General features: G+C 66.6%; 1 protein-coding gene across 10 annotated transcripts; it reads left to right on the forward strand.

Annotated features, from left to right (window-relative positions):
- Positions 1-3,397: 3,397 nt before the first annotated feature.
- Positions 3,398-25,209, forward strand: NFKB2 (nuclear factor kappa B subunit 2). 10 transcript variants are annotated; one of them, XM_075934558.1, is made up of 23 exons: positions 12,929-13,548; positions 14,701-14,758; positions 15,630-15,708; positions 16,137-16,177; positions 16,478-16,576; positions 16,861-17,012; positions 17,843-17,949; positions 18,219-18,377; positions 18,896-19,000; positions 19,766-19,851; positions 19,975-20,113; positions 20,260-20,379; positions 20,534-20,710; positions 20,857-20,995; positions 21,382-21,496; positions 21,590-21,797; positions 22,061-22,230; positions 22,752-22,854; positions 23,222-23,436; positions 23,998-24,067; positions 24,173-24,345; positions 24,634-24,745; positions 24,827-25,209. In XM_075934558.1, the coding sequence occupies exons 1-23, from the start codon at positions 13,493-13,495 to the stop codon at positions 24,952-24,954; spliced, it is 2,811 nt and encodes a 936-aa protein (XP_075790673.1). In that variant the 5' UTR covers positions 12,929-13,492; the 3' UTR covers positions 24,955-25,209. The 10 variants fall into 10 exon arrangements, with proteins under 10 accessions (XP_075790672.1, XP_075790675.1, XP_075790676.1 ...); XM_075934557.1 differs by lacking the exon at positions 12,929-13,548 and adding an exon at positions 3,398-3,519 and having other exon boundaries at positions 23,998-24,345; XM_075934560.1 differs by lacking the exons at positions 12,929-13,548; positions 14,701-14,758 and adding an exon at positions 3,398-3,519 and having other exon boundaries at positions 16,065-16,177.
- Positions 25,210-25,217: the final 8 nt, after the last annotated feature.

Raw genomic sequence — 25,217 nt, forward strand, 5'->3', positions numbered from 1 at the left:
CCAGTCTCTGTCCTAGCCCAGAGCCTGCACCCCACAGCCCTGCCTGCACCCCAGTCTCTGTCCTAGCCCAGAGCCTGCACCCCACAACCCCGTTGCCCCCCAGTCTCTGTCCTAGCCCAGAGCCTGCACCCCACAACCCTGCCTGCACCCCAGTCTCTGTCCTAGCCCAGAGTCTGCACCCCAATCCCTGTCCTAGCCCAGAGCCTGCACCCCACAACCCTGCCTGCACCCCAGTCTCTGTCCTAGCCCAGTCTGCACCCCACAGCCCTGCCTGCACCCCAATCTCTGTCCTAGGCAAGAGTCTGCACCCCAATCCCTGTCCTAGCCCAGAGCCTGCACCCCACAACCCTGCCTGCACCCCAATCTGTCCTAGCCCAGAGCCTGCACCCCACAGCCCTGCCTGCACCCCAGTCCTAGCCCAGAGCCTGCACCCCACAACCCTGCCTGCACCCCAATCCCTGTCCTAGCCCAGAGCCTGCACCCCACAACCCTGCCTGCACCCCAATCTCTGTCCTAGCCCAGAGCCTGCACCCCACAACCCTGCCTGCCCCCAGTCTCTGTCCTAGCCCAGAGCCTGCACCCCACAGCCCAGCCTGCACCCCAGTCTCTGTCCTAACCCAGAGCCTGCACCCCACAACCCTGCCTGCACCCCAGTCTCTGTCCTAGCCCAGAGCCTGCACCCCACAGCCCTGCCTGCACCCCAGTCTCTGTCCTAACCCAGAGCCTGCACCCCACAACCCCGCCTGCACCCCAATCTCTGTCCTAGCCCAGAGCCTGCACCCCACAACCCTGCCTGCCCCCAGTCTCTGTCCTAGCCCAGAGCCTGCACCCCACAGCCCTGCCTGCACCCCAGTCTCTGTCCTAACCCAGAGCCTGCACCCCACAACCCTGCCTGCACCCCAGTCTCTGTCCTAGCCCAGAGCCTGCACCCCACAACCCTGCCTGCACCCCAGTCTCTGTCCTAGCCCAGAGCCTGCACCCCGCAGCCCTGCCTGCACCCCAGTCTCTGTCCTAGCCCAGAGCCTGCACCCCGCAGCCCTGCCTGCACCCCAGTCTCTGTCCTAGCCCAGAGCCTGCACCCCGCAGCCCTGCCTGCACCCCAGTCTCTGTCCTAGCCCAGAGCCTGCACCCCGCAGCCCTGCCTGCCCCCCAGTCTCTGTCCTAGCCCAGAGCCTGCACCCCACAGCCCTGCCTGCCCCCCAGTCTCTGTCCTAGCCCAGAGCCTGCACCCCACAGCCCTGCCTGCACCCCAGTCTCTGTCCTAGCCCAGAGCCTGCACCCCACAACCCTGCCTGCCCCCCAGTCTCTGTCCTAGCCCAGAGCCTGCACCCCACAGCCCTGCCTGCACCCCAGTCTCTGTCCTAACCCAGAGCCTGCACCCCACAACCCCGCCTGCACCCCAATCTCTGTCCTAGCCCAGAGCCTGCACCCCACAACCCTGCCTGCCCCCAGTCTCTGTCCTAGCCCAGAGCCTGCACCCCACAGCCCTGCCTGCACCCCAGTCTCTGTCCTAACCCAGAGCCTGCACCCCACAACCCTGCCTGCACCCCAGTCTCTGTCCTAGCCCAGAGCCTGCACCCCACAACCCTGCCTGCACCCCAGTCTCTGTCCTAGCCCAGAGCCTGCACCCCGCAGCCCTGCCTGCACCCCAGTCTCTGTCCTAGCCCAGAGCCTGCACCCCGCAGCCCTGCCTGCACCCCAGTCTCTGTCCTAGCCCAGAGCCTGCACCCCACAGCCCTGCCTGCACCCCAGTCTCTGTCCTAGCCCAGAGCCTGCACCCCGCAGCCCTGCCTGCCCCCCAGTCTCTGTCCTAGCCCAGAGCCTGCACCCCACAGCCCTGCCTGCCCCCCAGTCTCTGTCCTAGCCCAGAGCCTGCACCCCACAGCCCTGCCTGCACCCCAGTCTCTGTCCTAGCCCAGAGCCTGCACCCCACAACCCTGCCTGCCCCCCAGTCTCTGTCCTAGCCCAGAGCCTGCACCCCACAGCCCTGCCTGCCCCCCAGTCTCTGTCCTAGCCCAGAGCCTGCACCCCACAGCCCTGCCTGCCCCCCAGTCTCTGTCCTAGCCCAGAGCCTGCACCCCACAACCCTGCCTGCCCCCCAGTCTCTGTCCTAGCCCAGAGCCTGCACCCCGCAGCCCTGCCTGCCCCCCAGTCTCTGTCCTAGCCCAGAGCCTGCACCCCACAACCCTGCCTGCACCCCAGTCTCTGTCCTAGCCCAGAGCCTGCACCCCACAGCCCTGCCTGCCCCCAGTCTCTGTCCTAGCCCAGAGCCTGCACCCCACAGCCCTGCCTGCCCCCAGTCTCTGTCCTAGCCCAGAGCCTGCACCCCACAGCCCTGCCTGCCCCCCCAGTCTGTCCTAGCCCAGAGCCTGCACCCCACAACCCTGCCTGCACCCCAGTCTCTGTCCTAGCCCAGAGTCTGCACCCCACAGCCCTGCCTGCCCCCAGTCTCTGTCCTAGCCCAGAGTCTGCACCCCACAGCCCTGCCTGCCCCCCAGTCTGTCCTAGCCCAGAGCCTGCACCCCACAGCCCTGCCTGCCCCCCCAGTCTGTCCTAGCCCAGAGCCTGCACCCCACAGCCCTGCCTGCACCCCAGTCTCTGTCCTAGCCCAGAGTCTGCACCCCACAGCCCTGCCTGCCCCCAGTCTCTGTCCTAGCCCAGAGCCTGCACCCCACAGCCCTGCCTGCACCCCAGTCTCTGTCCTAGCCCAGAGCCTGCACCCCACAACCCTGCCTGCACCCCAGTCTCTGTCCTAGCCCAGAGCCTGCACCCCACAGCCCTGCCTGCCCCCAGTCTCTGTCCTAGCCCAGAGCCTGCACCCCACAGCCTGCCTGCCCCCCAGTCTCTGTCCTAGCCCAGAGCCTGCACCCCACAGCCCTGCCTGCCCCCCCAGTCTCTGTCCTAGCCCAGAGCCTGCACCCCACAACCCTGCCTGCCCCCAGTCTCTGTCCTAGCCCAGAGCCTGCACCCCACAGCCCTGCCTGCACCCCAGTCTCTGTCCTAACCCAGAGCCTGCACCCCACAGCCCTGCCTGCACCCCAGTCTCTGTCCTAGCCCAGAGCCTGCACCCCACAGCCCTGCCTGCACCCCAGTCTCTGTCCTAGCCCAGAGCCTGCACCCCACAGCCCTGCCTGCCCCCCCAGTCTCTGTCCCAAGCTCGCGCTCTCCCCCCCTCACACAAAGTCCGTCCCCGGCGCTTGGGCAGGTGTTGGGGGGGGTCAGGACTTGGACCCCAACTTGGACAAGCCGGGAGCCAGGTCGCTGCCCTAGTGCCTGGGCCGTGGCCAGGGCGGGGCGGGCTCGTTGCTGGTCCCGGCTCTTCCGCAGGCTGGGGGGGGGGTCCAAAGCGGCTGGACCCCCCCGCTGCTCCCGGGGCCGGTTCTGACCCTGCGGGGGGGCGGCGCCCGCGGAGGCCCCGCCCGGTGGCGCAGGAGGCCGGGCTCGGGAATCCCCGGCGGGCGGGGGCCGAGCCGGGACTTTCCTGGCTCAGCCGGAGCGCGGAGCCGCTGGAGCCGGAGGGTGAGTGCGGGGCTCGGAGCGGGGCGGCGCGCGGGGGCTGGCTTGATACCGCGGGGAGGGGGCATGGGATGGTCTCACACCTGGAGCCAGTGTGTGTGTTTGCGGGGCGCCAGGGTCACGGGGTGTCCTGGTGTCTGGGCAGGGTGTGTGGGGTGGGGGGTTGTTGGGGGTCAGGCGGTGCGGTGCCTGGGGCAGGGTGTGTGTGGAGTAGGGGACTGGCCTGGTGTCTGGGGCAGGGTGTGTGTGTGGGGTTGTTGGGGGTCAGGGTGGGGTGTCCTGGTGTCTGGGCAGGGTGTGTGGGGTGGGGTTGTTGGGGGTCAGGCGGTGCGGTGCCTGGGGCAGGGTGTGTGTGGAGTAGGGGACTGGCCTGGTGTCTGGGCAGGGTGTGTGGGGTGGGGTTGTTGGGGGTCAGGCGGTGCGGTGCCTGGGGCAGGGTGTGTGTGGAGTAGGGGACTGGCCTGGTGTCTGGGCAGGGTGTGTGGGGTGGGGTTGTTGGGGGTCAGGCGGTGCGGTGCCTGGGGCAGGGTGTGTGTGGAGTAGGGGACTGGCCTGGTGTCTGTGCGGGGTGTGTGGGGGGTTGTTGGGGGTCAGAGTGGGGGGTTGTTGGGGGTCAGGGTGGGGTGTCCTGGTGTCTGTGCAGGGTGTGTAGGGTGGGGTTGTTGGGGGTCAGGTGGTGCGGTGCCTGGGGCAGGGTGTGTATGGCGTAGGGGACTGGCCTGGTGTCTGGGCAGGGTGTGTGTGGAGTAGGGGACTGGCCTGGTGTCTGGGGCAGGGTGTGTGTGTGGGGTTGTTGGGGGTCAGGTGGTGCGGTGCCTGGGGCAGGGTGTGTGTGGCGTAGGGGACTGGCCTGGTGTCTGGGCAGGGTGTGTGTGGGGCTGTTGGGGGTCAGGCGGTGCGGTGCCTGGGGCAGGGTGTGTGTGGCGTAGGGGACTGGCCTGGTGTCTGGGCAGGGTGTGTGTGGAGTAGGGGACTGGCCTGGTGTCTGGGGCAGGGTGTGTGTGTGGGGTTGTTGGGGGTCAGGGTGGGGTGTCCTGGTGTCTGGGCAGGGTGTGTGTGGGGTTGTTGGGGGTCAGGCGGTGCGGTGCCTGGGGCAGGGTGTGTGTGGCGTAGGGGACTGGCCTGGTGTCTGGGCAGGGTGTGTGGGGAGGGGTTGTTGGGGGCCTGAATTGGCGTTGGGCTAGGAGGGGGTATTGGGGGGCAGGGGGCTAGTTGGCCCCTCGGGTCAGGGCGGGAGCAGGTCGCTCTTGGAGTCTTTCCTTCATTCCCAGCTATGGTCCAAACACGTAACCCCCCCACTCGCGTGCTGGGCCCCTTCTGCGGTGGCCTGGCTCCTGCCAGCGAGTGGGCCCCGGCCCTTCCTCTCCCTTCAGGCCGCTCTCCCCGGGCACGCGGGGTCCCAGCGGGAAGCGTGTCTCTGTCTCCGTCTCTTTCCTGGTTCCGGGTGCAGGCTCCTCCCTCCTCCAGCTGGCACTGGCCTTGGCGCCTCGCCCCTTTGCGTTCCTCCGCCTGCACTAGGGGCTGCCTGGGTGCCTCTGCTCAGTGCCTGTCCCGGCCTCCAGCCGTGCGGGGCCGGGGGTTGTTTCTTTGGGCCTCTCGGGACCGACTTGACTTTGTGGAGGGCTCTGCAGCGGCCCGGCCCCGCGCTGTGCCCGAGCGTTGGCTCGCGCGGCGCCGCGGCAGGTCACAGGCCGTTGTGGGGCCCTGCCCAGATTCTGTTAGCGAGTCCAGGTGCAACGGGATCGATTCTCCCTCTGCCGGGGCCTTTCCTGCTCCCCGCGCCGGGCCCCCTGTGCAGCTCTGCTGGGGGTGATGGACGAGCCCCAGGCTGGCTCTCCGGAGCTCGGCGCTCGGATCCGTTCGAGGCACCCGGACGAGCGTGTAGCTCGCCCTCCTCTGCGGGGGGCAGCCAAGCCTGGCTCAGGGTGCTCCCCATGCCTGGACAGTGTCCTGGTGGGCGCAGGGCTGTGATCGCAAGGGGACCCCCTTTGTGGCACCGACAGGTGCGGCGCACAGCCCCAGTGCTGCCCCCCGGACGGGCTACTGCGTGCTGAGGATTTGCAGGCTGGCGCATGTAGAGATGGGGGGTCCTGGCCGGTCTGTTGCTATGCGGGCTGGGACCCAGGAGCGGAATGGGGTGAATTACAGGGAGCCTTCCTAGGGCTGGTTGTCGGTGTCTAGAGCCCCCTGGAGCAGGGGTTCTCACGGTGCCTTGTCCTGCCTCTGGGAGGGGTGGCGAGGTGTCTGGTCTTTGGGCTAGTGATGGAGATAGGTCTGGGGTGTGCCTGGGTCGTTGGAGGGGCGGACCAGGCTGACAAGGCAGGGCCCCTCAGGGGCGGGCTCAGATGCGAGAGGGAGAGGCGTCTGGGGAGGCTGCCGGTGGAAGGTTTGCAGCTCTGTTGCAAAGCCCTTGTAACGCCAGCCGTCCTGCGGTTTGAATTACGGCCCATGCAGTGCCCTTTGCAGCTGGTGGGGAGAAACCCCTCCGACCTCCCGAAGAGCAGCCCAGCAAAGCCCTGACGGAGAGAGGCTGGTGTCTGGGACCAGGCCGACCGGAACAGGGACCTGATCTGGAGGGTCCAGGCCAGTTGGGAACTTGGCAGGCGGCTGGACTTGGGGAAATGAAGAAGCTGCCGGGATGGGGCAGAGGGAGCTGGGACACGTTCCCGGCCTGGCTGAGGGGATGGTTCGCGTGGGCAGTGGGCTTGGACCGAATGCTTCCACATGCCACAGGGACCAGCCGAGAGGCAGAGCTGAAGTAAGAAGAGAGGAGGGGAAACGTCGTTTGTAACCCACGTTCTGGATGCTCTCCGGGGATGTGAAATAGTAACCGCGCGGCTGATCAAAACTCCATCGGTAAAACGCTCCCGGTGCTACCAGAGCGCTCGTCAGCCCCTTTCCTCCCAACTGGCACCAGCTGCTACCTGGGACATGAACCTAGTGCTGCTGGCTCTTAGGAACCCGCCATCTGTGCCACTGGCCTCCTGCGCCCTCTGCCCCTTCCCAGCAGCAATCACTAGGAGAGCTGGGGATCTTGCAACTTGTGTGAACTTGCTCTGAAGGAAAGAACCAGTTAAAATGACTCAGGCTCATTAGCTGTCTGCAAGTCGCCAGGGCCTGATGAAACCTTCCCTAGAAGACGTAGGGAGCTAATTGCTAATGGCTCAGGGCAGGAAAAGGGCTCCTCTTGGAAAAGGGAATTCTGACACAGCAATCGATTTGCAAACACACAGACGATGAGAATGGCAGGGATTTGTCAAGAACAACTTGTGTCAAACCAACCGGTTAGCTTTCCTGGACAGGGTAACAGGCCTTGTGGATAAAGGGGAAGTGGTAGATATGGTGCATCTTGACGTCAGCAAGACTTTTGATGCCGTCTCATATGACTCTTTCGTGAGCGGACTAGAGAAGGTCAGCCGAGGTAGAGTTCTTATTAAAAGGTGGGAGGGGCATAACTGGTTGGAAAACCATTTCCAGGGAGTAGTTATTGGTTCAAAGTCAAGCTGGAAGCACATATAGAGAGGGGTCTTGCAGGGATTAGTTCTGGGTGTCGTTCTGTTCAATACCGTCATCAGTGATTTGGATAAAGTGTACAGTACACTTTATAAAGTTTGCAGAGGATACCAAGCTGGGAGGAGTTGCCAGTGCTTTGGAGGAGAGGATTAAAATTCTCAATGATCTTAACAAACTGGAGAAATGGGCTGAAGTACAAAGGATGAAAGTCAGTAACCGCTTGGGAAGGAATAATCAATTGCACAATTTCTCCTAGAGCAGAAAAAAAGGAAGTGACTGTCTAGGCAGGAGCCCTGCAGAAAGGGATCTGGGGTTCATAGGTGGACCATAAGCTAAATATGAGTCAACAGTGAGACACTGTTTGGAGGGGATTTTTTTTTTTGTTTGTTTTTTTTTGCAACAAATATCATCTGGAATGTATTAGCAGGAGTGTTGTAAGAAAGACACAAGGGCTACATCTACACTGGCATGATTTTCCGGAAATGCTTTTAACGGAAAAGTTTTCCGTTAAAAGAATTTTCGGAAAAGCACATCTAGGTTGGCAGGACGCTTTTCCGCAAAAGCACTTTTGCGGAAAAGCGTCCATGGCCAATCTAGATGCGCTTTTCCGCAAAAAAGCCCCGATCGCCTTTTTCGCGATCGGCGCTTTTTTGCGGAAAACTAATCTCTGCTGTCTACACTGGCCCTTTTGCGCCAAAGTTTTTCAGAAAAAGACTTTTGTTCGAACGGGAGCAGCATAGTATTTCCGCAAAAGCACTGACAATCTTACATGAGATCGTCAGTGCTTTTGCGGAAATTCAAGCGGCCAGTGTAGACAGCTGGCAAGTTATTCCGCAAAAGCAGATGATTTTGCGGAAAAACTTGCCATACTAGACACAGCCAAGACGTTTTTCCTGCTGTACTCCATGCTGATTAGGCCTCAGTGGGAGTATTGTGTCCAGTTCTGGGGGCACACTTCAAGAAAGATGTGGAACGATTAGAAAAAGCCCATAGAAGAGCAACAAAAATCATCAAAGGTTAGAAAACATCACCTATTTATTTATTTAAAATATTTTTACCCCGCCTCTCTATTTAAAATATTTGAGGCGGCTTACAACATTTTTAAAAACACAGTACAAATATATATAAAAAGTTAAAATACGAGACCCCAGAGGGACATAAAACCTGCTAAAGAGAGAGGATTGAAAAGATTGGGTTTTAGTCTGGAAAAGAGAAGGCGGGGAGAGGGGGGCTTAATAATTCTTAAGTGCATTACATGGAGGGAGAAAAATTGTCCTCTTTAACCTCTGAGGATAAGACAAGCAGCAATGGGTTTAAATTTGCAGCAAGGGAGGTTTAGGTTGGACATTAGGAAAAACTTCCTACCTGTCAGGGTGGTTAAACACTGGAATAAGTTGCCCAGGGAGGTTGTGGAATCTCCATCACTGGAGATATCCAAGCGCAGGTTAGACAGACACCTGTCCGGGATGGTCTATAATACTTAGTCCAGGGTACTGGACTACCAGAACTCTTAGGCTACGTCTGCACTGTGGGCTTCTTGCGCAAGAAGCTTTTTGTGGAAGAGATCTTCCGTAGAAACGTCTTGTGTCAGAGTGCATCCACACTGCAAAAGCGCATCGGAAAAGCGATGCGCTGCGCACAGGGGAGCGTCCACACTGCAAGAAAGCGCTGATTGTCATTCACAGGATGGCCATCAGGGCACCTGTTCTTGTTTCGATCGGCTGTTTCTGTGCAAACCCCCCCTGCTGCCCATCCACACACCTTTTTGCACAAGAACTCTTGCACAAGAAGGAGGTATTCCTCGTAGACAGAGCAATACCTGCACCGCAAACCCCCCTGTTCTGTCGATTCACTGGAAATGTGCTTGCGCAAAAATGCGCTCGATGTGGACGCGCCGTGCGTTTTTGCGCAAAAACTCTGCAGTGTAGCCATAGCCGTAAGGTCCCTTCCGTTCCTACCCTTCTGCGATGGACCCCGTGGTTAGGGGCGAGGAACCTGTTTTGGGTTGGGGGCCCTTGGCCACAGAATAATCAGTTGAGGGCCACACACGAGTGAGACGTTTACGGAACAAACTTTAACTAACCGGGGCCCCAACTGAGAGGCAGAAGAAAAAGGGACACGCTCACTTTCACTCCTGCGCTCAGAGCACCAGGGTTTCCCTCAAACTCCAGGGGGTTGCCAAGGCTCGGCGCTTCCCCCCAGGCCCAGTTAACTCTTCTGGGGGCCTGAGGCCAGTAGATTCTATGGGGCCCTGTTAGGTTCTAGGGTGGGGTCAAAATGGAGGGTTCAGTGTGCAGGAATGGGCTGGAGTAGGGAGTCTGGGCAGGAGGTAGAGTTCAGGAATAGGGTGGGGGGGTGTAGTCCAGGAAGGAGGGAGGCTGCAGGAATGGAGGCGGCGCAGGGTCTGGGGAAGGGTGCAGGGTCTAGGCAGGAGTGGAGGGGAACTGTAGGGTCTGGGCAGGAGGGCGGGTGCAGGAGTGGAGGGGAAGTGGAGGGGCGGGGCGGGAGGCAGGGTGCAGGCAAGGGCTAGGGATGGGGCTGTGGGATTTGGGTGGGATGTGGGAAGGAGGGTGCAGGAGCAGGGTGTAGGCTCTGGGCGGGAAGGGGGTGCAGGAGGGGCAGGGGATTGGGGCACTTACCTGGTGCAGCTCCCAAGGGGCACAGGTGGTTCTGCGTCCCCCTGCGCTTGCAGGCCCTGCCCCCTGCTGCTCCCATTGGCTGCAATTCCGGGCCAATGGGAGTGGCAGGGGAAAAGCCCCCAGGTAAGACTTCCCTTCTCTGCATTCGTCAGCTGGGCGGGGAGGGGGGCAGCACAGCGCCGTGTCTTCCCCCACCAGGCAGAGCTGGCCACTCAGGGGTTTTAGCACCGGCTCCCCACTGCTTCCCCCCCCAGGGGCAGCCGGCGCTCGGGGAGCGTGGTGGCTCGCTGACTCTCTGTGGGGCTGGAGCATGAATACCAGGGAAGCCCCAGGCCTTGGGGGCCAGATCAAGCCAAGCCACGGCCCGTAGGTTCCCCATCCCGGCTGTAAAGTGTCCCTAAGGGTATGTCCCAGGTTCACCCTGAAGATTCCCTCTGAAGTCCACCGGAGTCAGTGTCTGCCGGGAACCGCATGCCAGCTGGGGGAGTCCCTCTGTGCCGGCTGAGCGACAGGAGCTCTCCAGCTACCTTCCAGCCCTTCGCTCCCAGTGTCTGCGCAGGGCTGTGGCTTCCTGCCTGCAGCAAGCCCCTTGCTCGCCCAGGCCCAGCAGACGACGGGAGGCCGGTGCTTCCTAGAGGTGCTCCGAGTGGCGTTCAGCCTGGGCTCTGCTGCCTGGGGAGCCGACGGAAGCCCGTCCTGGCAGGCCAAGGGCTGGTTTGGCTGGAGCACAGGCAGTCGCCTTGGCTTCTCCCCAAGGAGAGCCTCTTGCAGTGAGCCGCAGGACGGCCCTGAGTCCGTGCTAGGCTAGCATGCTGGTCCAGGCTCCTGCAGCAGCTGCATCCTTTGGTCCTCGCACCCTGGTCCTGCAGGGAATGCTCCCAGGGAGCACACCTTGCGGAGGAGTGCAGAACAGGGAGCCTTCCCTGTCCCCTGGAAAACGCTGAGCACCGTTGTTCCGGGTGCCCAGGTGGGATCCTGCGGGGTCTGCCATGCTCCAGGACTTGCTGTTTGTCCTCCAAAGGGATCAGGCAATAACTGAGTCGAGGGTCAGCTTGGTGAACCTCCTGGGTAGATGGGGAGGTTACAAATACAGCAGGATGCTGGCAAATAAGAAATTAACTGAGCGCGACAAGCCGTCCAGGAAAGAGCAGTGGGGAGGAGGAGCTGGGTGCAGAGAGAGGAGAGGGTTCACCAGCTATAGCACAGGGTGGGTGCTCATGGGGCGTAGGCCTGCGTCCCCGGTCTCTGCGCCCCCGAAACACCGCGCTCTCACAGCAGACATCGTGTGCCCGGGCTGTGCTCCCCGCCCGCTGGGAGGAGGATCAGCTACGTGAGTCAGCATGTGGAGATGCTGCGGCAAAAATAGTACCTGTGATACTGGGTTGTATTGGTAGGCACGGCGAGCGTGAAATGTCAGCGGGCAGGTGGAAGGGGAGGTACCTACAGACAGTGTGTCTGGGGAACTGAGACCGGGGGCAGAAGATGGCCCATCAGGCACCGGCTGGAAAAGGATGCTGCTTAGGCTGTGTATCCTGCTATGGTTTTGTAGCCTCTTCTGTCCTGAAGGAATCCACGTGCTTACACAGGCTGCCTTGCTGAAATGCAGCTGCTTCTGGGGTGTAGCTCGGCTGCCCTGCACTTGCTTTCTCTGGAATAGCAGGTCTCAGTCTCTGGCATGTCTTCCTGGGCCCAAGGGATCTAGCCGAGCCTGAAGGGCCAGAGGAGACAGGCAACAGCTCAGCTCTCCTGGCACAGTGCAACTCTGTGCGGGAGCCAGGCTTTTCCAGAGACTGTGGAACAAACTCCCTCAGGCACTAAGGCCCATCCCAGACCCCGGTGTGCTGCTTTGCTCCCCTGCTCTAACATGGGAGTAGACGATGAGAAAATGTTCCAGAAGAACACTCTACGGGCACAGCCGCATGCCAGGCGTCCATCCTGGCCCTGGCTGCATTGCTAGGAGACTCTCTGTGGATTAAAACACCGGCTGGGGGAAATCCATTTCGCCCAAGGACATCGGGGCCTCCCACCCATGATCCTTCATGTCAACGCCAGGCTGCCTGGTCCCAAAGGCTCTGTGTTACGATGGGCTGGCCTGGATCTACCTTGTGCCCAAGGCGAGGGGCTAGGATATGCCGCCCGTGCTCTGTGGCCTTTGTGAGCTGCCGTGCGGCAGTGGTGGAGTCCCAGGGTTGCTTTGTGATGGGGTCTGCCAGGAGCCAAATAGCCCTGGTCCTCCTCAGAGTCCTCCTCGCATCCCCAGGGGTTCCTCCCGGGCGCCCCTCCCCGCTCACAGCATCTCTTCCTAGTGTCTCCGTGCCGGCAAGGTGGCTGGTTGGCAGAGCACGTAGTCCCGCTGCCCCCGGCCACGCATGCAGGGCAGCCCCTGGCTAGACTTTGAGCGGAGGGAAAATCTCCTTGAGAATTTTTTCCTCCCTTTGACTTCTGCAGAAAATGAGTCACTGCCTGTGCAATCCCCGTCCTACCCCTCGCTCTCCCCCACGCACCCAAAATCCCCACGGTGGGGCCTGCCGGCAGCCAGTGATTCATGGTGTGAGAGTGCCGAAGAGTGGGAACCGGGCCGCTGCCGCGGCCGGGGGAGAAGCCAATCTGGACAGGGACCGGGGGCTGCGCTGAGGTCCTGCCCTACCAGGTCCTGCCATTCGCAGCCCGGGGACAGGACTGGAGCCCTGTGGCTGGCAGGGGCTGAACGGGCCGTGGAGGCCCAGCCTGGGGAGGGGAGAGTCACTGGCACCAGCTGCCGCATCAGTCCGAGGCTTAGATCCAGGGCCTCAGTCCCTGTGCGCCAAGGCTGGCCTGGAGGCGACCTGTTCGGAGTCTCTCCCCTCCAGCTGCCCTGTTCTGTGGCCAGGGGGCTGGGTGCCTCACTGGGCAACCCCCATTCTGCTGCCATCTCTGGGGCGAGGTGGAAAGTGCTGCTCTCAGCCGGGCGGGCAGGGAGGGTCTGTGCCTGGTCCCGGGGGAGGGAGTGGCTGGCATTGGGGGGTATCGCTCGGCCCCCCGGGAATGGGGAGAGATGAGCAGGACCTGCCTTGGAAGAGGACTGGGGCTGAGGGACGGTCTCCGTGCTTGGGGGGCAGAGGATGGGGCCGTGGGCAGGTGGCCATGGAGCAAGGCTGCTTTTCTGTGCCCCTTAGCTCTGAGCACAGAGGATGTTGTATTATGCGAAGCAGCAGGCTTGGGGGTGGAGGAGGGGGCTGGGATGCTCTGGCTCAGAGGCAGTTGCATATACACACAGCAGGTCTAGCCGTCTGGTGTTGCGTTACCTCGCCAAGGTTTCTGTGTCCTTGGAGGAGCATCAGAAGGGGTTAATCCCTGTTGCCTTTCATAGCCAAGGATCCCTAAACACTTGGCCTCTGAAATGCGGCCACCTCTGGGGTGGAGCCAGAGGCCCACCTGCTGGAACGCCGCATGCCAGCAGGAGGGAGGCCGGGGCAAACCCATGACGCTAGAGGCTGGACCGTGGAATCTCCGGCCCAGCCTGGTGCTGGAATAGCGACTCAGAGCAGAAGCGAGAGTCGGCAGTGGGGAAAGCAAGCGGCCTGCCGGAGTTTCCGGCCCAGGGCAGGGCCAACCCCAGCTCTGCCTCTCCGCTGCGCCCTCCTAGTGACTGACTGATTGTGAATCTCTGGGCCTGGAGGTGAAAACTCCCTCTGTGTTTCAGAAGGGCAGGAAATGATTTGCATAGCTCGCCTAGCCCCGCCCCGGGGTCACCCACAGCCAGCCCTGGCATTGCTGGGAGTCGGCTGTGCTTCTGGCTGAGGGGCTTGTGGGGCTCCCAGCCTGGCAGTGACAAGGGAGGGTCCATGCATGGGGGGATGTGCGCAGAGAAGTCGGTATTCCGCACCGGCCTGCGGCTAAGGTAGGGGGGCACCAGGCGGGCAGGGGAGTCGGTGTGTGAACCGCGGGGTGAGTGGGGGGGGCTTGGCGAAGGGTGCGCTGGGGCCAGGGGGCTTGTGTGTTGCAGGGTCAGTGTGTCTGCTGTAGGGCAGCTGGGGGTGTAGGAAGGCTGGGGGCAGTGGGGGGGCTTTTCTGGCTATGGAGGGGAGTGAGTGGAGTGCTGCGGGGTGCCCGCAAATCAGGCAGCGGGGTGCCGGGGAGAGCGGTGCTATGGGGCAGGATGGGCAGGAGGGGTCTGGGGGGAGCGGTGCTATGGGGCAGGATGGGCAGGAGGGGTCTGGGGGGAGCAGTGCTATGGGGCAGGATGGGCAGGAGGGGTCTGGGGGGAGCGGTGCTATGGGGCAGGATGGGCAGGAGGGGTCTGGGGGGGGCGGTGCTATGGGGCAGGATGGGCGGGCGGATCCGGGGGGGCGGTGCTATGGGGTAGGATGGGCGGGGGAATCCTGGGGGGGCGCTGCTATGGGGCAGGATGGGTGGGGGAATCCTGGGGGAGCGGTGCTATGGGGCAGGATGGGCGGGGGGGCGGTGCTATGGGGCAGGATGGACGGGGGGATCCGTGGGGGCGGTGCTATGGGGCAGGATGGGCGGAGGGATCCGGGGGGGGGGGCGGTGCTATGGGGCAGGATGGGCGGGGGGGCGGTGCTATGGGGCAGGAGAGGTCTGGGGGGGGCGGTGCTATGGGGCAGGATGGACGGGGGGATCCGGGGGGGCGGTGCTATGGGGCAGGATGGGCGGGGGGATCGGGGGGGCGGTGCTATGGGGCAGGATGGGCGGGGGGATCGGGGGGGCGGTGCTATGGGGCAGGATGGGCGGGGGGATCGGGGGGGCGGTGCTATGGGGCAGGATGGACGGGGGGATCCGGGGGGGCGGTGCTATGGGGCAGGATGGGCGGGGGGATCCGGGGGGGCGGTGCTATGGGGCAGGATGGGCGGGGGGATCGGGGGGGCGGTGCAGGGCGCCGGGGTCAGGCCAGGTGGCGGCGGGGGGCGGGGCCAGGCGGCGGGGGCGGGGCCGGGGGCGGGGCCAGTGACGCGCGGGCCCGTCATTTCCAGCCCCGGGCTGGGTTTCTAGGGACTTTCCGGGCGGCCCGGCCCCAACTTTCCTCCCCCCCCAGGCCCGGCCCCGCCCCCGCCGCGCAGCCCGGCCCCGCCATGGACGAGCCCTACAACGCGGTGAGACCCGGCGGGGGGGCCGGTGGGTGCGGGGCTCGGGCCCCCCCTCGCTGTGCCGGGCGGGGGGAAGGATGGGGGGGGCCGGTGGGTGCGGGGCTCGGGCCCCCCCTCGCTGTGCCGGGCGGGGGAAGGATGGGGGGGCCGGTCGGTGCGGGGCTCGGGCCCCCCCTCGCTGTGCTGGGCGGGGGAAGGATGGGGGGGGCCGGTGGGTGCGGGGCTCGGGCCCCCCCTCGCGGTGCCGGGCGGGGGGAAGGATGGGGGGCCCGGTCGGTGTGGGGCTCGGGCCCCCCCTCGCTGTGCCGGGCGGGGGGAAGGATGGGGGGCCCGGTCGGTGCGGGGCTCGGGCCCCCCCTCGCTGTGCCGGGCGGGGGGAAGGATGGGGGGCCCGGTCGGTGTGGGGCTCGGGCCCCCCCTCGCTGTGCCGGGCGGGGGGAAGGATGGGGGGCCCGGTCGGTGTGGGGCTCGGGCCCCCCCTCGCTGTGCCGGGCGGGGGGAAGGATGGGGGGGCCGGTCGGTGCGGGGCTCGGGACCCCTCGCTGTGCTGGGCGGGGGAAGGATGGGGGGGCTGGTCGGTGCGGGGCTCGGGCCCCCCCTCGCTGTGCCGGGCGGGGGGAAGGATGGGGGGGCCGGTCGGTGCGGGGCTCGGGCCCCCCCTCGCTGTGCTGGGCGGGGGAAGGATGGGGGGCGGTCGGTGTGGGGCTCGGGACCCCCCTCGCTGTGCCGGGCGGGGGAAGGGATCGGGGGGCCGGTCGGTGCGGGGCTCGGGCCCCCCCTCGCTGTGCTGGGCGGGGGAAGGATGGGGGGCGGTCGGTGTGGGGCTCGGGACCCCTCGCTGTGCCGGGCGGGGTGTCAGGCTCCCCCTGTCCCGCAGTGCCTGGACGGGATGGACTACGACGACTTCCAGTTCAGCTCCCGCCTGATGGAGCAGAAGGAGCCGCTGATGGAGACGGGTGAGGGTCTGGCTGCGCGGGGGGGGGGTCAGGGAGCTGCCTGGCTCCAGGCCGAGGGGAATTCCCAGGCAGGCCCGGATCCCGGGAGTGAGAATTCCCGCTCAGCCGTGGGGAGCCTGGCTGGGCTGGTGATCAGTCCGCAGGGCCTGTCCCGCCCATTGGATCGCAGGGCTCCGGTGAGTGGGGGGGCCTGATCCATCTCCTTCCGCCTCAGCCCCCCCCCGTGCTGCTTCCCGGAGCACGCTCACCCCAGGGGCACTGTGGGGCCCCTCCCTGGCTCTGCTGCAGGGGGAGCGTGATCTGACTTCACCTCCAGCACTGACCCTGCCTCCTCCTCTCTCCTCTGCCCCCGTCAGCGGGTTTCCAGCCGTCGGCCCCGCGTGCAGGTGGGCGCGCTTCACTCGGTGTCTTTCCTTTCTCCTCCGCAGCCGAAGGGCCCTATCTCATCATCATCGAGCAGCCCAAGCAGGTGAGGACTCTGCGGGTAGCCGCCCCGCCCCCCCGCAGCTCCCGCCCCGCCCCCCCGCAGCTCCTGCCCCGCCCCCCGCACACGGCTGCTCCCGCCCCGCTCGTGGCTGCTCCCGCCCCGCAGCTCCCGCCTGCCAAAGCTGGGGTGACAGTAGCTGTAAGGTCCCCTGGCCAAGGCTCTCAACCTGTGCCCCCCGCAGTAGGGAAGGGGCGTAGGCGGTCGGTGTGGGCCTTTTTCCCAGTGGGGTGGGGCCCGGGGCCCTGGCTCTACCAGGCTGTGACTGGGGTTCTGGTTTGGCAGCGTGGGTTCCGGTTCCGGTACGGCTGTGAAGGCCCCTCGCACGGCGGGCTGCCTGGCGCATCCAGCGAGAAGGGACGCAAGACTTACCCTACTGTCAAGGTGAGTGCCAGGCAAGCTGTGCGGCGCGGCGCTGAGGTCCGGGGGTTCCCCGCAGCACCCCGTGTGCCCATGCAGGGAGACTGCTCCGGGGCCGGAGGTGGGAGGTGAACCTCCAGGGAAAGAAAGCTGGGATAAGACTGGCCCCTGTGCTGAGGGGCTTGCGAGGGTTTGGGGAGAAGGGGAATGCGACCCCGGGGGAGCCAGCAGTACAGGTTGCAGGCCCGTGCCCTCCCTCCTCTCCCCCGCAGCCAGGGAGGGCCGCTCACTCCCCCTTCTCCCGCCAGATCTGCAACTACAGTGGCGTGGCGCGCATTGAGGTGGATCTGGTGACGCACAGCGACCCGCCGCGGGTGCACGCCCACAGCCTGGTGGGGAAGCAGTGCAACGAGGCTGGGAATTGCATCGTGACCGTGGGCCCCAAGGACATGACGGCACAGTACGGACCGGGGGCTGGGGCAGGCCTGTGTGGGTACCGGGCGGTGGCCGGGTCGCTGTCGCGTCAGTTACACTGGTGCTGGGCAGGCACAGCTGCTGCCCTCAGCAAGCCCCTGCCGAGATCCCTCTGGCTGGTAGCTGGGCATCCTCTGCGGGGACAGACACGTATTCCCGGGGCTTCTCTTCTCCACCTCGGCCCCAGGAGCCCCCTTCCCAATGCCTCACCCGCACGGAACGGGCGCATCCGCTGACGGGCGTGGGAGACTCCCTGGCAAGCCTGTGCTCTTGCCGGGGCAGGCTGTAGCGCCGGGGGGGCCTGGAACGGGTGAGCTAATGTGCGAGAACCCCCCAGGGCGCTGCTCCTGGGAGAGCAGCAGGCGAACCCCGGGGGGCTCGTGGCTCTCCTGTACCGCGGGACGGGGCTGTGGGGGGCTCTCCTGGTCTCTTGCCCTAGTCGCGTGGTTGGCGACAGGCTGCCTGTCTGAGCCTGCGCCCTGCTGAGGCAGGTGAGCAGCTTCGTAGCGGGCTCTGAGCCGCTCCTCTTTGGATCGGGCCTCGCTCAGAGCCCGCTAGCGGCTGTGCCGGGCCCTGAGACGTGCCGGGAGCGTCTCTCGCAGACTGCGTGTCTAATCGCCGCGCTGCCTACAGCTGGCGGCCTTGCCCTGGAACGCCACGGCCTGCACGCTGGCGCCCGGCTGCCCCTTCCCCCTGCTGGGCACGTCTTCTAGGCCAGGCGCCACGAACTAGCCTGCTGCCTGGTCTCCCGCATTGGCCTGAGGTGTAGCCCCCTGCCCTAGCTCGCGCGCTGATTACCCATTGGGTCCCCCCCAGATTCAACAACCTTGGGGTGCTCCATGTCACCAAGAAGAACATGATGGAGATCATGAAGGACAAGCTGAAGCAGCAGAAGATGCGTAACAGAAGCCAGGCGCTGACAGGTGAGGGCGGCTCCGCAGGGGGGCCGGAGGGCAGCAGGGGGCGGGCGTGGGGGCAGACCAGGCGTTCGTGGCAAGGAGGGATGCTGGCGTGTGTTGCAGGCCCTGGTGGGGGCCTTGGCCGTGGGCTGCAGAGGACCTGGCGCCCTGGGCAGGCTGCAGGGGAGCTGCTCAGACTCAGGGTGGCCGTGCAGCCGGCAGGAGGGTGCATCGGTGAGGGGGAGGAGGGGTCCAGGACCTGTAACCAGACGTGTGCTCCCTCGGGCCGGCAGAGTCCGAGCTGCGGGAGATCGAGCTGGAGGCGAAGGAGCTGAAGAAGGTCATGGACCTGAGCATCGTGCGCCTCCGCTTCACCGCCTACCTCCGCGACAGCAACGGGAACTTCACGCTGCCCCTGAACCCCGTCATCTCCGACCCCATCCACGACAGCAGTAAGCGCCCGCCGGCTTTCATGGGCCGCCTGGCGGGAGAGAGGGTGCACGGAGACTGGGGTCGGGCCGCACGTGGGCTCTGACTGCCCGGGCTCTGCTTGGCTCAGCTCCCCTCTCCGGGCCAGGCCTGGCAGCGGGAGATGTGTGTGTGCCTAGCCAGGGGTCTGCGCGGGGCCCACTCTGTCTGGACAATGGCCCAGGCCGGGGGTGGGTGGCAGGGGAAGGGGTATCCTTGGTGGGAACCCTCATTCGGCAGCTTGCTGGGGCGTCTCCTTGGGACCCACTGATTTGAGCCAGGGGACGTTTGTGGCCAGGGCTCCCTCGTGGCAAGCGGGTGCAGCTTCGGTGGGTGCCCGTTCGCCCCAGCGGCCTGCCGCTGCTCCCTGTGGGGCGGGTCCCAGATCAGGGACTTGGCTCGCGTGTGACTCTGGAGATGTCCAGCAGCCTCTCGCCGTCCCCCCGCCCCATGCCGGGGACCGGCCCTCTGAGGCCAAGCCCTGACCCCTTTCCTGCTCCAGAGTCCCCCGGGGCTTCCAACCTGAAGATCTCCCGGATGGACAAGACAGCGGGCTCGGTGCGCGGCGGGGACGAGGTCTACTTGCTGTGCGATAAAGTCCAGAAAGGTGAGGCGCCTGCCGGCAGGGTCCTTCCTCTCCCCCCCGCGCGCGGACGGCCCCCTGCCCGCTGGAGCCGTTTTCATTCGTCCTTGCCAAAGCCCATCTCCTGGCCCGGGCGGCTCTGGGGCTGGTGTCTGGCGCCTGGGGCAGGTGGAGGGGGCCCGGAAGGGTCACGCCTCCTTCCCCCCGGGGCGGCGCCTCCTGCTGGCGTGCCCAGGAACTAGCTCTTCCGGCCCCAGGGCGCCCCCTGCCAGTCCGTGTCTCACCTGTGCCCTTGCGCTCCCAGGGAATCCGCCCCCTACGCCCACCTGCCTCAGTGACCCACGGCCAGGCGCCAGCTAGCCCCCTCGGGGGCAAACTGCCGTCCGACACGGCCACTCAGCATTGGCAAGGGCAGTGTTGCCTTCTGCTGCCCCCCTGCAGCCCGAGTACCCTCCGGCCTCGAGAGCAAGGCCTCAGCCTGGCCAGAGCTCCCCAGCTCTGCCTGCCTTTCCCCAGCCCTGCTCTGGGTCGGGTCAGGTCCCCTCTCCAGCCCACCAGGCAGCCAGCCATAGCTGGAGCAAGTGTGTCCCTGAGCCGCCCCTTTTATATGGCCCCAGCTGGGCACTGATTGGCTGCTCCCGGCCACACCTCTCCCAGGGCGGGGCTTAACCCTTATTTCACTGGACCCCGCTGCACAGCTGTGGAGGGAGCGAGGAGAGCAGGGGCTGGGGGGGGTCATGCAGGCTGGGCACTGCCACGGCCCCCCAGTGACGGCCCCCCTCTCCCCAGATGACATCGAGGTGCGGTTCTACGAGGACGATGAGAACGGCTGGCAGGCCTTTGGGGACTTCTCCCCGACGGACGTGCACAAGCAGGTGCGGTGGGCAGGCCGGGCGAAGGGTGGGCCGGGGAGATCCGGGGGGAGCCTGGCTGTACTGGGGCGGGCGGGGCTGTGAAGGTGGCACCCGTGCACAACCCCTCTCCTGGCTTGCCTGCAGTACGCCATCGTCTTCCGCACGCCGCCCTACCACAAGCCCAAGATCGACCGCCCCGTCACTGTCTTCCTGCAGCTGAAGCGGAAGCGGGGGGGCGACGTGAGCGACTCCAAGCAGTTCACCTACTACCCCGTGGTGGAAGGTGAGTGGCCTGGGAGGGGGCCCCCAGCTGACTTGTGGGCTCGGGGCCACTGGCTGCTTGCACAGACCCAGGGAGGAGCCGGCAGCTGCCAGGGCAGCGCTGACCCGCCCCCTCCTCCCCCTCCCCCCGGTGTGTCCTGCCTGCAGATAAGGAGGAGGTGGAGCGGAAGAGGAAGAAGGTGCTGCCTCAGTTTCCCCAGCACTTCGGTGGGGGCTCGCACATGGGAGGGGCCGGCGGGGGAAGCAGCGGGTTTGGCTCTGGTGGAGGTGAGTTGAGCTGTTCTGTGCTGGGGGGGGTCTACAGCAGGGCACGTTATCCCACCCCCCGGAACGGTCTTGGAGCCAGCAGCTGCAGCATGGGGGGCCGGCGCCCCCCTAGATCCTGCCTCTGGCCCAGCTGCCTTTCCTCCTTGCTCTGCAGGCGGGAATCTGAACTACCCCTACTCCTCGGCGCTGACTTACAACAACATCTACCCGTCTGGCCCCCACCCCATGGGCGGCTACCACGGGGGGGTGCAGATGGCCAGGGCCCAAGAGGGGGCCAATGGCAAGCGCCCCCCTGCGGAGGAGAGCCAGCGGCAGGAGCTGCAGACCCACGGTACGGTGGGCAGGGGGACGGCGAGGGCAGGGCGGATCCTGGGGGTCTGAGTGAGATGCTGGGGGTGCAGAGTGGGATCCCCAGTGGAGGGGGCGCTGGCCCGTCCCTGGGCAGTACAGGGGCCGACTCCCGGCTTTGCTTTCCAGCCCAGCACTGCAGCACGATGCTGGCTCTGGCGCAGCGGAGCGCCCGCGCCCTGCTGGACTACTCGGTCACCGCTGACCCCCGCATGCTGTTGGCCGCCCAGCGGCACCTGGCCGCCTCCCAGGACGAGAACGGAGACACGTGAGTTGGGGGGCGTTGCTGGGGGGCGCGAGGAGGGCTCCGGGGTCGTGCGAGCGCAGCACACCCTTCCCCTCGTCCTCGGCGATGCCCAGCGGCCCCGCCCTCGGGGATAGGCAGCTCTGGCAGGACCCGTGGGCCTAGGCCACACCGGCGAGCTCCCCCTCGCTGGAGCCGGGGGGTCTCCCTGGCACCTGCCTGCCCTGGGCTCACAAGGTGCCTCTCGCTCCTTTCGGCCCAGGAAGCCAAAGCGCTGTCCGTGCGGGGTGGGGCCGCTCGGGTGGAATTCAGTCCCTGGCCAGGGGCCTGGGTGGGGGGTGCCCTGCCGGGCTGGCTCGCGCGGGGAGCAGCTGCTGAGATGCTGCTCTGAGCCCCCCTTCCTCCGCTAGGCCTTTGCATCTCGCCATCATCCACGAGCAGACGGGGGTGATCAGGCAGCTGGTTCACGTCCTCCTTGGCACCCACAGCCAGCCAGTCATCAACGTGGCCAACCACCTGCAGCAGGTACCACGCCCCTCCCCCCGCGCTGCCCGCAGCAGCTCCCAGCCTCCCTGGGCTGGGCCGCCCCGCTGAGCCAGCTGCCCTGTCTCCTCCCAGACCCCCCTGCACCTGGCAGTGATCACCAAGCAGCCGCAGGTGGTGGGGCTGCTGCTGCAGGCCCAGGCGGACCCCACGCTGCTGGATCGCTACGGCAACTCGCTGCTGCACCTGGCGCTCCAGACGGGCGACGAGGCCATGCTGAGGACCCTGCTGGGGCACCTGGGCTCCTCCGCCCCCGGCCTGCTCGGCACGCCCAATTACCACGGTGAGACGGGCCCCCCCGGCGGGGAGAAGGGGTGCTGAGCAAAGAGCCCCAGCCGGGCTCTGCCACCCTGCGGGCTGGGCGTCCCGAGGGCCGGGAGCCCCCCGCCAGCCTGGATCCGCCGTGGCGGCTTTGGGGCCCTGCAGCCTAGCCCACCTGGCCAGTCACCCTTAGCAATGGCCACTGTCTGCCAGAGTCCAGACCCCCTCCGGGGCGGGGCAGGGGACAGGGCCCCCCACTGGTGTAAGCCCTGCTCCCCATTGCAGGCCTGCTCCCCGTGCACCTGGCTGTGCGGGTGAAGAGTCTGGCCTGCCTGGACCTGCTGGTGAGGATGGGAGCGGACGTGAATGGCGCGGAGCGGCAGGGCGGGCGGACGCCCCTGCACCTGGCCGTGGAGATGGAGAGCCTCAACGTGGCCGCCCACCTGGTGAAGAAGGTACGGGGCGGGGCTCCAGGGGGCCGGCAGGGCTATGGGGCTCTTGGGACAGCAAAGGCAGGGTCCTGGCCTGGCTTGGAACTTGTCGGAGGCTGCAGCACGCAGGCCGGTCCTGCCTGGGGGGCATGGGGCTGCCCGGCCCTGCCTGTGGGGCTGCCCGGCCCTGCCTGTGGGGCTGCCCGGCCCGGCCCTGCCTGTGGGGGGGCGTGGGGCGGCCCGGCCCTGCCTGTGGGGGGGCGCGGGGCTGCCCGGCCCGGCCCTGCCTGTGGGGGGGCGCGGGGCGGCCCGGCCCGGCCCTGCCTGTGGGGGGGCGCGGGGCGGCCCGGCCCGGCCCTGCCTGTGGGGGGGCGCGGGGCGGCCCGGCCCGGCCCTGCCTGTGGGGGGGCGTGGGGCGGCCCGGCCCTGCCCCCGTGCGCCGCTGCTGAGCCTGGCACGGGACGCGCTGTGCCCGGCGTGCAGGGGCTGCCTCTCTTCTCGGCTCGCTGCTGCCCGTCCTCACCGCCTCCCCCCTTTCTCTCTAGCTGGGCGCCGATGTCAACGCTCGGACGTTTGCGGGCAACACCCCTCTGCATCTGGCTGCCGGCCTGGGCTCCCCCGTCCTCACCAAAATGCTCATCAAAGCAGGTAGCGCCCCCTGCTGCCGGGCTGCCCGCTGGGCCTGTCGTGTCCCTGGGCCCTCTGCTTGGGGCACTGGCCCAGCCAGTGGGAGGGGGCAGCCGGAGCCCTGTGGGGCGAGGGAGATCTCCTCCCCTGGGTAGGCTGGGCTGGGTCCGTCGCCCACAATCCGGCCCGGGCAGGGGGATGCGAAACAGAAGCCGAGGCTGTGGAGCCAGGCATGGGAGTGTTGTGTGAACGCCCCTCCCTGGCCTGGGTCCCTGCCCCCAGCCGAGACAGGCGACTGGAGGGGCGTGCGCGCTGGATTGGAGCCCACTGGGGCAGCGGGGAGGGGCCCTGCTCTCCTCCAAGCTCTGACTCCCCCTACCTCCCCCAGGAGCGGACGTCCTCTGTGAGAACGACGAGCCGGTGCGGTCGTCCTCGTCCGAAGCCAGCAGCGACCCGGAGAGCGAGCCGGAGGCGGGCATGGAGCAGGATGCAGAGCACACGGGCACCAGCCCTGCGGCTGAGCACAGAAGCAGGGAGCCCGGCCCCTGGGGAGCTACGCGGTGCCGGAGACACACGCCGCTGGACCTAACCCGGAGTCGCAAGGTACGGAGCCTCAGGCTCGAACCAGCGGGGCCGAGTCCCTGGAGTGGGGGACTCCGGGGAGGGAGCCAGATGGCTGGGCACGTGAGCCTGGCAGCTCTGCCACCTTCCAGCTGCCCCATCCCACGGAGAAGCTGAAGGAGCAGTGCTCCGCGCCCTGGGGAAGGTGTTGGCACCGAGGTGTTCTATGGGGCTGGCTCTGCGGGGCCTGGGGCCCAGGGTGTCCTGTGGGCTGGGGGGCCCCAGGGACGCTCCTGGGACATGGGGCAGATCTGAGCAGAGCTCCGGTGCTGGGCTCCGTGCGGGCCAGGGCAGGAATGCTCCTGCCTCCGCGTCGGGCTGCTTGTGCCCGGGAGGCTGGGCCTGCGTCCCGTCCAGGTCCCTTTCCCCGCGCGACTCTGACTGCTCAGCGCTTGGCCCCTGTGGGGCTGGGGGGGCTCCGGGTTCCTGTGCTGCAGCCCCGGCAGGGTGGGGTCCCAGGCTCCGCTGCTGCTGCTTCTGCTCCCGGCACATTCTCTGGGGCAGCGGGGGCGTCTCTGGATGACTCAGGAGTGTCTCTCCCAGGTGCGGGAGATCCTGCTGCAAGCCTCGCTGCAGGGCCCCGAGTCGGAGCCATCTGCTGCCCCCCAGCCAGGTGAGCAGCCCCCCCCGCTGGGGTGCCCCCAGCCTCACCCCTCCCTTCTGGGCTGGGGGGGGCAGGGCAGGGCCCGTTACTCGGCTGACACCTTCCCCTGTCCAGGGACCATCCTGTCGCTCGACAGCCACACCCTGCAGGGCCTGGAGCAGCTGCTGAACCGGGACCACAGCGGCTCGGACTGGACCGAGCTGGCCCAGAGGCTGGGCCTGCGCAGCCTGGTGGAGACGTACAAGGACACGGCCTCGCCCAGTGGGAGCCTCCTGCTCAGCTACGAGGTGAGTCCCCGGCACGGGAGCTCCCCTCCTGGCCCCTGGCCCCGCCCCCTCGCTGCCTCCCTTCCCTGCCCCCTGGCGTGGCCCCGCCCCCTTGCTGCCTCCCCTCCCCACGCCGTGGCCTGGCCCCGCCCCCTCGCCGCCTCCCCTCCGGCCCCCTGGCCCGGCCCCCTTGCTGCCTCCCCACCCCCTGGCCTGGCCTGGCCACCTCTTGCTGCCTCCCGTCCCCGGCCCCCTCCCGCTGCCCCCCCTGGCCTTGCCTAGCCCCCTCTCACTGCCTCCTCTCTGCAGCTGGCGGGCGGCAGCCTGGGGGGCCTGCTGGAGGCGCTGGAGGCCATGGGGCTGAGCGAGGGCGTGAGGATGCTGCGCCAGGCGGAGACGGCCGGCAAGCTGCAGAGCGCAGGTAAGGGCTGGGCCGGGGGGGCGGGGGGCTCGGCTCCCCCTCGCTGGGGCCCGCCTGACCCGCCGGCTCTTTGCTTGGCAGAGCTCAAGGAGGACAGCGCCTACGGGAGCCAGTCGGTGGAAGAGGAGCAGCCCCTGGCGCTGAACCCGCTGCTTCCCGCCGAGCGGGCCAGCGCGCCCCCCCACAGCCAGCAGCAGCAGGTGCACTGACCTGCCGGCACCTTCCTGTGACTGACCGAGGGGCGGGGCCGTGGCAGGCTCCGCCCCCGCATTGAATCCAAGTGCCTTTGGCCCCAAGGGGGCCGCCTGTGCCTGTGGGACTGTCCTGTGGCCGGGCCGGGCCGGCCGTGGTGCAGCTGGCACCGGCCGGGAGCCCAGCCCTCGCTCTGCTCCTATTTAAAGACCCCGCCTCCGGCTGCTTGGGTAGGTGAATAAAGGGTGCGGCTCCCAGGCTGTTTGCACTGAGCTTCTCC

This window comes from Pelodiscus sinensis, chromosome 8, assembly GCF_049634645.1.
Source record: "Pelodiscus sinensis isolate JC-2024 chromosome 8, ASM4963464v1, whole genome shotgun sequence".
NCBI lineage: Eukaryota > Metazoa > Chordata > Testudines > Trionychidae > Pelodiscus > Pelodiscus sinensis.